This window comes from Canis lupus, chromosome 2 (genome assembly GCF_003254725.2).
Source record: "Canis lupus dingo isolate Sandy chromosome 2, ASM325472v2, whole genome shotgun sequence".
Lineage (NCBI taxonomy): Eukaryota > Metazoa > Chordata > Mammalia > Carnivora > Canidae > Canis > Canis lupus.
The window spans coordinates 55905487-55917503 of record NC_064244.1 but is presented as its reverse complement, the minus strand read 5'-3'; the positions used below and the strand labels follow the sequence as shown (position 1 = coordinate 55917503).

The 12017-nt window shown below is 41.0% G+C and overlaps 1 protein-coding gene across 6 annotated transcripts in view; it reads left to right on the top strand.

Moving 5' to 3' along the window:
- Positions 1-12017, top strand: part of GFM2 (GTP dependent ribosome recycling factor mitochondrial 2) — a 61921-nt gene that overhangs the window by 45396 nt on the left and 4508 nt on the right. For 5 of the 6 annotated variants that reach the window (XM_025448016.3, XM_025448017.2, XM_049097949.1 and 2 more), the window contains 4 exons: positions 2289-2365; positions 5476-5614; positions 10467-10646; positions 11722-11837. In XM_025448016.3, coding sequence (XP_025303801.1) covers positions 2289-2365; positions 5476-5614; positions 10467-10646; positions 11722-11837 — 512 coding nt within the window. Of the gene's footprint in view, positions 1-2288; positions 2366-5475; positions 5615-10466; positions 10647-11721; positions 11838-12017 lie in introns of those variants that run through there. The other variant, XM_049097953.1, reaches the window with a different exon arrangement.

Here is a 12017-nt window from a genome sequence, read left to right as displayed (position 1 = left end):
CTCAGTGGGGGTTGTTTACCCCGTGAGGCCGCAGGAGGAACAGCCCCAGTGGCGGGGCAGCTCTGGAAACCTGGATTCAGCTCCGGCAGGAACTCCGTCTGCAGGGCCTGGAGGCTCCGGGGCGGGGCCGCTGATGTGCTCAGCTGGGGCAGGAGCGTCCTTGCTGTCCTGGGCCCTCCCGGCCTCTGCCTGTCCCGGGGGAGGCCGGATCCTGGGCTGTGTCCCGGCGCCCTGTGCTCCGGGGCCTGCGCTGTTGGATTCGCGCTCCCGGGCCGCGCAGCCCCCTCCGCGGAGCCGCCGCCCGAGCCCCCCGAGCTGCTCCTGGAACCGCGCAGCCCCCTCCGCACGGAGCCTCTTCCTCTGCCCGAGCCCCTCCGAGCTGCTCCCGGGGCCGCGCAGCCCCCTCCGCGGAGCCGCCGCCCGAGCCCCTTCAACTGCTCCAGGTCCCGCCGTGCGCGCTGCAGCCCTTAGGGAGCTCGGCGCACTCTCCTGGGCGCGCAGTTGCTGTTACTGTCCCCGGGAGCCCGAGGGCATCCCCGCCCTCCTGGGTCCTGCTCCAACTCCCCACGAGCCCCTTTCCGCCCGGGAAGGTCGGTGCAGCTCCTGCTCCTCCGGGACGGGGCTCTCCTGTCCTGGGGACACTCGCCCCGGCCTCAGCCCGGCTCCTCGCGGGGCCCCTCCCCCTTGGAGGCCTTTGTTCCTTTATTCCTTTTTCCTCGTCTTCCTACCTTGATAGAAGCGCGAACTCTTCTCACTGTAGCATTCCAGCTGGTCTCTCTTTAAATCTCAGGCCGAATTCATAGATTTTCAGGATAATTTGAAGGTTTTCTAGGTAGTTTGGTGGAGACAGGTGATTTGGAGACCCTACTCTTCCGCCATCTTGCTCCTCCTCCTCCCGAGATTTGTATTTCTAACAGGCTCCCGGTGATGCCGGTGTTGCTGGTCCTTGGACCCGACTAGAGGATGTCAGGAGTCTAGAAGAGCACGATGCAATAGAAATACAATATCCACTTTAACCTAAAATTGTCTTAGAGCCACATAAAAAAAAAGTTAAACTGGCAAAATTAATTTTGATAATGTATTTTATTTAACTCAGTTTATCAAAAACAGTACCATTTCAACATGTAATCAACATAAATTAATGAGATATTTTACTTTCTTTTCATATTAAGTCTTTGAAACCTAGTGTGTATTTTATACATAGAGCACATGTCAGTTTGTACTGGTAATATCCTAATGAGTCGGCTATTGACTACTACTTGGACAGTGCATGTCCAGAAGTTTGTATTCCTGCTTTATGTCCCTAAAACCACTTTAAATGTGTGGCTGATGAGGTTGGTTCTTTAATCCATTGCTCAACTCTTCAGCCACATTTTATGTCTGTGAAACTTCTAACATCTCTTGTAAAGAGGGACAATACATTTAACAGTTAGTTGATTGTATTTAAATGTCATATGACTTCAGAGCCCATATTTAATGTAAATAGTCTTATTTCCTCTTTGGGTGCGATAATTCAGCATGGAATGATCATATTAGCATTTCTTTCTTCAGTTTAATTTAGTTTCCTTTTGTCAGTTTCTCAATATTGCTTCTGTTTCTGAAGGCATTTTGCTCTTTTGTCAGCTCCTAGATTGATCTATGGTTACTGTCCAAATTAAAACTCTTCAGTGGGGGATCCCTGGGTGGCGCAGCGGTTTGGCGCCTGCCTTTGGCCCAGGGCGCGATCCTGGAGACCCAGGATCGAATCCCACATCAGGCTCCCGGTGCATGGAGCCTGCTTCTCCCTCTGCCTATGTCTCTGCCTCTCTCTCTCTCTGTGACTATCATAAATAAATTAAAAAAAAAAAAAATTTAAAACTCTTCAGTGGCTTCCCAGTGTCAATACAGACTCTTCACCTCAGCTTATGAAACCTTATGTGATATGATTCCTGGCACACCTTCACCACCTCATCTGATGCTGCTCCCCCTTTTACCCACTAATATCCAGCTACTCTGGCTATATCTTGTTATTTTTCCTTTAGCAGTCTGTGTCTGGTATTCTTTTTCTTCAGGATTTTTTGTGCCCTCATTTAAGTTATCTTGGAGAGGCCTTTTGCAAATCATTCATTCTCAGATAACCTCCTATCACTATCTTACTATCTTCTTTTGTTCTCTATAAAGCATTTATAACCATTTGAATTCTTTTTTTTCAAAGTTTGTTTGCTAGTTCATTCTTTCCCCCTTTAATACTTATTTTACATTATTTAAAAAATGAATTGTAGAGATAACAGTTACCGTTTATGCTCTAGATTTGGATTATGCATTGAAATGCCTTCAGCGTGAAGATCCCAGTTTGAAAGTGAAGCTAGATCCTGACTCTGGACAGGTACACATTTTATTAATTAATCCCAGAAATCCTTCAATAATAGCATTTGTGTGTGTGTATGTTTGTGTGTTTAAATGCATAGATCTAAAAGAGCTTGATTTGGGCCTCTGAAAGAAAAAATTTCTCTCATAATACAAATTTCTGATTAGAACATTGACTGTCAAGCTGTTAGTTTCTCAATACAATTACTTACACTTCACTTTTGTAAACCACTCTTTATCATTTCAGCTTTCCAGAAGACAACCTTTTGTGAAATTTTGAAATAAGGTTCAGCCCCAAGACAAAGCCTTGAGCCTTTAATGCTAAGGCTTATAGACTCAGCATACAAAAGGGAGGGTGCACAGGTGCTTTTAATGTCACTGTGGGGGAGCAGTGACTGCTTACACCCTAACAGAGTGGGAGGAAGTAAAGCTAAAGTAGGTGGTATGAAGTTTGTGTATGTTATATTACAGTAGAAGGACACATGTTCCATTCTTCATCTTTTAAGAAGGCTGGGTAAATTGTATATAAAATTTTAGAGAAAGTTTCTTTAAAAGATTATACATTTGTCTTTACAGATAAATTGATTTAGTTAATCTGAAAAACCGAGATATTTTATTTCCTAAATGCCAGCTAAATGAGGTAGTGATTTATTAATACTGTAGGATAAAACAAGCAGTTAAAACGAACTTTTTATTTGAAAGAATTTTCATTTAAAAAATGCCAATATTGGGACACTGGGTTGCTTAGCAGTTGAGTGTCTGCCTTTGGCTCAGGGTGGGATCGAGTCCCACATTGGGCTCCCTGCAGGGAGCCTGCTCTCCCTCTGCCTGTGTCTCTGCCTCTCTGTGTGTCTCATGAATAAAGCAATAAAAATAATTAAAAAGTTAAAAATGCCAATATATATATTTTTAATAGCAAATAACACACAAGGATACAAAGTACAAAATTAAAGTTTCCCTTTTTTTTTCATTGTCTTTTACACAGGTGACCACTGAAAATGTGAATAACTTTTCACACTACCAGATGTCTTATGTTTTAAAGCACAATATGTTTTTGCCATATATATTCATATATATATATATATGATATATACACACACAAATATTCTAACAAGTCATTCTATTTGTATTCTACAACTTATTTTTCACAAATAATCCAATTCTATAACTTTATATTAAAGTACAAAAATTTTACACAAAATAATCCTCTCCTCTTTCTTTTGTTCCTTACATTTATAGTTCTAGTGTAGCAAAAATATAAAATTAGAACCAGCCAAAGGAAGAGACAAATAGGGCAAAATCTGGGAGGATGCTAAATGCATATCTTCATTCATCTTCAGGGATGTGTTAACCCTCCCCCCCCTTTTTTAAAAATTTTATTTATTTATTCATGAGAGACAGAAAGAGAGAGAGAGAGAGAGAGAGAGGCAGAGACACAGGCAGAGGGAGAAGCAGGCTCCATGCAGGGAGCTGGATGCGGGACTCGATCCCAGGTCTCCAGGATCAGGCCCTGGACTGAAGGTGGCGCTAAACCGCTGGGCCACCCAGGCTGCCCAACCCTTTTTTTAAAGAGTATTGCCAACCAGGGAGGCTCACCCCAGCCCTGTTCAGAGTTCTTACTAAGGCTTGATACACACTGCTAATGTGGTTGACCTGTAGTTACTAGTAAATCCTCTAAGTTGAGACTACACTACCTTTACTCTCCAGGTTAGAACTGATAGGGGCTGTTTCAAAGCCTACATCATAAATCTGGTGGGCGTAGCCTCCAGACAAGCAAAGACACTTTTGTCGGGCAGCATCCTGGCCTAGAGATAATGTACCTGAGAGAGTAGCTGAGAGAAAGGACCATATCTCTCTTTGGGTGAGGTTAATTCTACACTACATAGGTGGCATAGGAGTTAGATTGAGCAGCTATGGGTCCCTTGCACTACACTGTTTCTCATACACAAAGATATTCTTAAGGAATAACCATTGTTCTACAGAAATTTTCTAAAAAGCATGTCTTAATTGATTTTGATAGAGATTTGACTTGTTCTAACAAAGGCCCTAAATATAACGCTGGTTCAAAGAAGATAAAAGTCAGTTTCTTTGTTGAATAAAGGTCCAAGCTGGCCTGAAAGATTTGACTGCTCACAAAACTGTAAGGTGCCCAGGATGATTGGAAAATGCCCATGTTGTTGGGAATGTTTGGGGAAAAGGTTATCCTATCCTCCAGTTAACAAGATGCTGCCCTCATCTGCATTGCTCAAGGCAGTTTCCTACATCTTTAGTAAGAAAAGGACTTGGGACGCCTGGGTGGCCTAGCAGTTGAGCGTCTGCCTTTGGCCCAGCGGTATGATCCTGGGGGTCCTGGGATGGAGTCCCTCATCAAGCCTGCTTCTCCCTCTGCCTACGTCTCTGCTTCTCTCTCTGTGTCTCTCATGAATAAATGAATAAAAACTTTAAAAAAAGAAAAGAAAAGAGCTTTATTATTTCTTTAAAGGGATAGCCAGAGGTTGCCTGCATCAGTTATACTCATGTCGCATTGACTAGAACCAAGTTATATGGTTGGGGAGTATAGTACTAGCTAGATCCTACTTGCCTGATTAAGCTACCATGTAATAAGGACAGAATAGCACCAATTCACTTTTTATTTTTATTTTTTAATTTTTTAAAAAGATTTTGTTTATTCATGAGAGACAGAGGCAGAGACAGGTAGAGGGAGAAGCAGGCTCCATGCAGGGAGCCTGATGTGTGGGACTCGATCCTAGGTTTCCAGGATTACGCCCTGGGCCGAAGTCGGCGCTAAACTGCTGAGTACCCAGGCTCCCCCCAATTCACTTTTTAATTTTTTTGTTTCTTTTTTTAACTGAGATTTATGCCCAACATGGGACTTGAACTCACAACTCTGAGATCAAGAGTTGCATGCTCTATTGACTAAGCCAGCCAGGTACCCAGCAATTAATTCCCTTTTAATTGACTTCTTCCACTCAGAAAAGTTAAACTGTTTTGAGGAGGAGCCAAAAAAATTTGCAAAGAAACTTAGTTTCTAATTATCAAAAAATAGCATTGATATCATACCTTTATATAGTATTCTATGATAAACATAATTTTTTGATTTTGGTTTTATTTTCTTTCTCTTTTAACCAGACCATCCTATGTGGTATGGGGGAGTTACATATTGAGATTATTCATGACCGAATCAAGAGGGAATATGGACTGGAAACCTATTTAGGGCCTCTCCAGGTAGCATACCGAGAAACCATCCTAAATGTAGTTCATGCCACAGGTAAAAAATAAAACATTTAGACTTTGCTATTTCTCTCTCTCTCTCTCTCTCTCTCTCTCTGTCTCTGTCTCTGTCTCCGTCTTTCCAGGATCTGTTTTCTGAAAGCAGGGTTCACATTCACTAGTATCTTGCATCCTTGGGGATAGGTTTTATATGTTTTCTTGTTTTTTTAGGATTTTGTTCTGCTTTGTTTTAACCCAGCTCTCTTCCTTTACCACTCATTACATCAAGCAAATGATAAGCCTCATCAAAGAAGTACGCTTTTCAGTGGTGGTCTTGGGGTAGAATAAGCCCTTGGTGCAGGTGGCTCATGCTAATACTCAATACCAGAATGAGTATAAGAACTTGAAGTCCCTGTGTTATTTTTACTCTACCACTAGAGTGGAAAATAATATCATCTGTTGCTGGTGATGTTCTTGAGAAAGTACAGTTTTATATTTCTGTCCCAAAATTTAAGAATTCTTGTTTTTTCTGTATATGGTAGTTTCAGTTTGGTTTTCTTAAGCACAGAAACATGACAGTCATGCTTGCTCATCCCCCAAGGAGTAAACCTGGATAGATTTCTGGGGGGAAAAAAAAAAAGATACTAAGGATAACTAGGAAAAAAAAGGATAACTAGATGGAAGTCAGTGATTTATTAGGAAAAAAAAAAAAGGCTGGGTGGTTACTTCTCAGTAAAACTTGAAAAATTAAACAAGCAGAATGTAGGAGCAAATGATCTGAGGATTTCTGTTTTTGGATTTTTTATTTGGAAAAACTAAAATGCTGGAAAAATATAAATCTTTAGTTTTTAAAATTTTCTTAGTGTGTACAAGTTGGGGATTTGGAGGCAGAGAGAGAGAACTTTTTTTAAAAATTTTTTTTATTTGAGTTCAATTTGCCAACATATAGCATAACACCCAGTGCTCATCCCACCAAATGCCCCCCTCAGTGCCCATCACCCAGTCACCCCAACCCCCTGCCCACCTCTGCTTCCACTACCCCTTGTTTATTTCCCAGAATTAGGTGTCTGTCATGTTTTGTCACCCTCACTGCTATTTTCACTCATTTTTGAGAGAGAGAGAATCTTAAGCAGACTCCACGAGCAGCACAAAGTCCGACGCACAGCTTGATCTCATGATTCTGAGATCATGACCTGACCCAAAATCAAAGAGTCAGCTGCTTAGCCTACTAAGCCACCTATATGCCCCTAAATAACATCTTTTTAATTAATGTCTGAACTGGTTAGAACATGATAGAAGTTTCCAGAAGTCAGAAAGGAAGCTGGAGCAGGAATCTCAGAAAAGAAGTCTGCACCAAAGCTACTGGCTATTCTGGAGGTATCTGTAGTAGTTATCTCTTACCTAATACTTGAAGGTCACGTGATCATGCAAATAATGAACTACTAGGAGAGTCTCCATAAAAGAAGAGGACAAGGAAACTTGTTTATATCTGGGGGCAAGAGTCAAAATTTCTAAGAATTTGTAATCATTGGCTTCTGATAGGGTTTTTAGTCTAAATTCATAAGAACCAGGTTTTGGAAGAAAAACTCTAGAGAAGAATTTAGTATAAAGTGCTAATGGAGGGGCAGCCCGGGTGGCTCAGCGTTTTAGTGCCTCCTCAACCCAGGGCCTGATCTTGGAGACCTGGGAGACCCGAGATCGAGTCCCACGTCAGGCTCCCTGCATGGAGCCTGCTTCTCCTTCTGCCTGTGTCTCTGCCTCTCTCTCTCTCCCTCTGTGTCTGTCATGAATAAATAAATAAAATCTTTAAAAAAAAAAAAAGTGCTAATGGAGGGCAGCCTTGGGTGGCTTAGCGGTTTAGTACCACGTTGGCCCAGGGCGTGATCCTGTAGACCTGGGATCGAGTCCTGTGTTGGGGTCCCTGCATGGAACCTGCTTCTTTCTCTGCCTGTGTCTCTGCCTCTCTCTCTCTCTCTCCTCTCTGTCTCTCTGTCTCTCTCATAAATAAATAAAATCTTTAAAAAATAATAAAGTGCTAATGGAAAAAACAGAGATAAATGTATCTTTAACCCATTCTGCAAAGAAAATCCCACAGATAAAGGAGTATTAATTTACAATTCAAAAAATATTTTAAAATTACAATATCATGAGAAAAGGCAGTGAGCATAAAAGCAGTAGAAACATCATCAGTCAGAACAGTTAAGGCTTCTCATATTGGAATTATTGGATGCAGAATATAAAAGAAGGATATTTATTTTTGAAGAAATAAAAGATAAAACCTATTAGGAACAAGAGACCATTGGAATAAGCAATAGAACGTTATGGTGTATTAAAAAGAAAGGAAATGCTCAATATCAGTGGGGACAGGTCATAAGCATACAGGAACCAACTTGAAGAGGCTCTACTGGCCATATTTGAATGAACTAGAATAGCATTTAAGTCTAATAGGTATAGGCCATTGAGACAAAGTAGGGATTCGTGAGTCCCCTACTAACAATAGATAAACAAATGGGAAAGAAGAGGGGATTCTTCCTTAGAGTGGAATGCCAACTGCTGACTCTTAGATGCTAAGACAGGAGGGTTGGAGTGGGAAAATAGTCATTTTGTAGTTACTGTGATTGTTTAATATTGGGTATCTTGTTGAGGAGCACCATATCTTTGCATAGTCTTTGAAGTGTCTCCGCACAGAGTGCTTATTAGTTGCAAGGTAAAAAAAACCACTAAGTAGATGCTGTAGTAATATGATGCATCACTAATGAGGGGCAGGTTGGCATTGTGTACATCCACAAAATTTTTAAAAGTTAAAAGTTACAACAAAAGTTAAAAGACCAAGTTAAATGGACAACCATAGTATTCATTGATAAGAAGACTAAATATTGTGAAGCCACCAAGTTTACCCAAAGAAGTGTATCAGACATGAGTATATATTATAAAACCACAGTGGTTATGATACTAATTAAGCTAGAAACAGACAAATAGACCATTGGAACACACCAGAAAACCTAGAAGCAGACTACTACATATTTGGAAATTTAATTTATGCCAGAGTGTTATTACAGTCGGCAAAGGATGGATTGACTATTCAATAAATGGGCCTGTGATAATTATCCATATGGAAAGAGATTTAATTAGATTCCTACCCCATGCCATAACCAAAAATCACTTCCAACTGAATCAGAAAACTTAAACGTGGGGGTGCCTGGCTGGCTCAGCCAATAAAGTGTATGACTCTTGAGTTCAGGATTGTGAATTTGAGCCCCACATCAGGTGTAGAGATTATTTAAGAAATAAAATATTTTAAAAACCTAAACATGAAAGAAGAATTGCAAATTTTCCTTATATAGCACAAAAGTATAAAGAAAAAGAAATGCTAATATATGAAAAACAGCAAACCCCAAAATTTTATGAAAGGCAGACCTTCAAATTTTGAAAGTAAGTACAGAATTATCTTACTAACCAGGTTAGGGTAGGACTTCCATAACACCAGAAGTTGAAACTCTGAACCCATCTATATGCTGCCTACAAGAGGCTCATTTCAGACAGACACCTGCAGATTGAAAGTGAATGGAGGGTCCCAGGTGGCTCAGTCAAGTGTCTGCTTTGGTGCCTTTGGCTCAGGCATGATCCCAGAGTTCTGGGATCAAGCCCTGCATTGGGCTCCCTAGTCAGCGGGGAGCCTGCTTCTCCCTCTGCCCTTCCCACCCGCTTGTTCTCGTTCTCTCTCTCTCTCTCTCTCTCTCTCTCTCTCTCTCAATAAACAAAAAAACAAATAAAATCTTAAAAAAATGTGAAGCAAAAGAAGTTGCAGGGTACATAATAGAATAGCAAATTCAAAACAACAGAGTGAACTGTATTGTTGAGGAATGCATGCATATGTGGTATGACTGGAAAATCAGGGATGATTGTATCATGATAGTGGTTGCTTTGGAAGGCTTGTAGGTTTCTGGTAATGGTCTATTTCTGAGTAGTTCTAGGTTTCATAAATATTCCCTTTATTTTTAGCTTATGCATATATTTATATATTTTTAAGTAAAAAATATTTCATAATATAGAAATAAGCTTAAAAAGGAATTATAAAGAGGAATTGTAGGTTATAATTCTTAGTTTGAATTTGGGCTATGTGTCGTTCTGTTACACAGTCCCTCACGTAAATACAGCATAGTTTTGGTGACAACTATAGGTTGTTAGCAAATGAGAGATACTTTAAAAAAAAGTCACTAGTTTTGAGAAAAATCATAATGCATAAAACATTACTGGAAGAGGGGACCCCTGGGTTGCTCAGTGGTTTAGAGGCTTGTCTTTGTCCCGGGGCGTGATCCTGGAGTCCCGGGATCGAGTCCCGCATCAGGCTCCATGCATGGAGCCTGCTTCTCCCTCTGCCTGTGTTTCTGTCTCTCTGTCTCTGTCTCTGTGTCTTGTGAATGAATAAATGAAATCTTAAAAAAACATTACTGGAAGAATATGGAATTTAGCAGTTTGTGGGGTGAGAGGGTTAAAAAAGCCTTTTAATTTTCATTCGATAACCTTTTGTACTCTAAATGTTTTACTGTTAAATAACAGTTTTGCAATTAAAAGAATTTCAGTCATGTAAGATATTTCAGAAAGTTTAAATGTGTCATCTGCATATCAAAACTCTGAGATCTTCTTCCATAACACATCTTAACACTGAAGTAACATTAATGAGTGATTCATAGCTGGCTTTTAACATTGGTAAAGACGGAAGCAAATGTTTTCTTGGTAGAACTTTTTACTCTTACCTGTTCATATTGTATTTAGTGCCACTGTAATGTTTTCTCCCACTTTATCTTCTTTAAGACCTTGAACTTGTTGATGGTAATTTTGTGAGTTGTGGCACCTTGATATCTTTTCTGGAACAAATCTGTGAGGTACTATAATCCATTTATTTATAGATACCTTAGATAGAACTTTAGGAGACAAACGACATCTTGTGACTGTAGAACTGGAAGTAAAACCAAATGAAACGTGCTGTGTTACGCCAGTCCTCAAGTATGCTGGATGTGTTAGTGAAGACCTTCCAAAGGCCTCCCAAGAGGCCATTGAAAATGGAATTCACAGTGCGTGCCTCCAAGGTAAGATACTCAAAGAAGAGTAAGCTTTAGTATCACAATCAACCCCTGAGTCGCTCCTAGTATTCTAGATTATTTCAGTCTTTCTTTCTAGCGTTGATAGTGTTTTCTTCTTCCCATTATATGTATGTTACACCCTTTCCATTGTCCCACAGTCCTTGGATATTCTGTTCTGGGTGGGGTTTTTTTTGGTTTTGTTTGATTGTTTTGCTTTTGCTTTTTAATATGCCTTGTAATTTTTTCTTGGTGGCCAGAAATGATGTATTGTTTAAAAGGAACTGCTGTAAACACACCTTTAGTAATGTGGAGGTAGTGTAGGGGAAGGGAAGCATTCTCTAATTCTAGGATTAGGACTCAGTCTTACAGTGAGCCCATGCCTCAGGACTGGGAACTGCACGCGTTTCCCCCAACCCCACGCCCCCACCCCTACCCTGGTTGGATGGGATGGATAGGATGGCTACGGTAGACTGGAGTTTGGTACTTCACCCAAGTCAGTTAGGTCCTGCTGATGCCCCTGCTGGTTAGGCTCTAGTTAACTAGTTCCTGACAGCAAGCCTTTGTAAGAACAGAGTGCTCTGGAGTATTTCAGTGATTTCCTTTCCCTTCTGTCGGCAGCTTAAGGAGCTTTTTCTCTGACACTTTTGGTAAGAATCTGCTTGAGCTCCTGGAGGTAAATCTCACTGAGTTGTGGGGGTCCCCTTATGATTTATGACTGGGTGCCCCTGGAGTTTTTAACTCCTAAACTTGTCCACACTGAGCTTCCAGCAGTTCATCAATTATAGTTGAGGTTTTCCTACCCTGGCAGTGGTTCCTGGGCTAGTGAGCCTCTACTCCAGGAAGCTGTGACTTCTGTGTTTACTTGCCTTTCGAGTTTTTTGGGGCAGTGGTTTTGTCCTTTGTTGTCTCTCTTATGGATTCCAGAAGAGTTGATTTTTCAGTCTGTTCTGCTTCTTTCTTGCTGGAACAGAGTAACAACTTCTAAACTGCCTACGTGAACTGGAAACCAGAAGTCCCCTCCCTGTCTTTACTGCTCTTTGCATACTGAGTGCTAACCCAGTTGTTTTTTCCCCTTGCCTAGGACCGTTGCTTGGATCCCCAATTCAAGATGTGGCAATTACTTTACATTCCCTGATAATCCATCCTGGTACCTCCACAACTATGATTTCCGCCTGTGTCTCAAGATGCGTACAAAAGGTATAGAACTGTCCTGTGTTATCCTTTTTGCTTTACGGTGACTCTCCTGACAGCGGTGCACCATTGCTCCACAGGCAGTTGTGCTTCGCATGGCCTTAAACTTGTATTGTTGCTTTTTGAGCCTTAGAGTCAATAAGAGTTTTTTTTACCTTAGAGAGTCTTTGATTTCTTAATCACCAG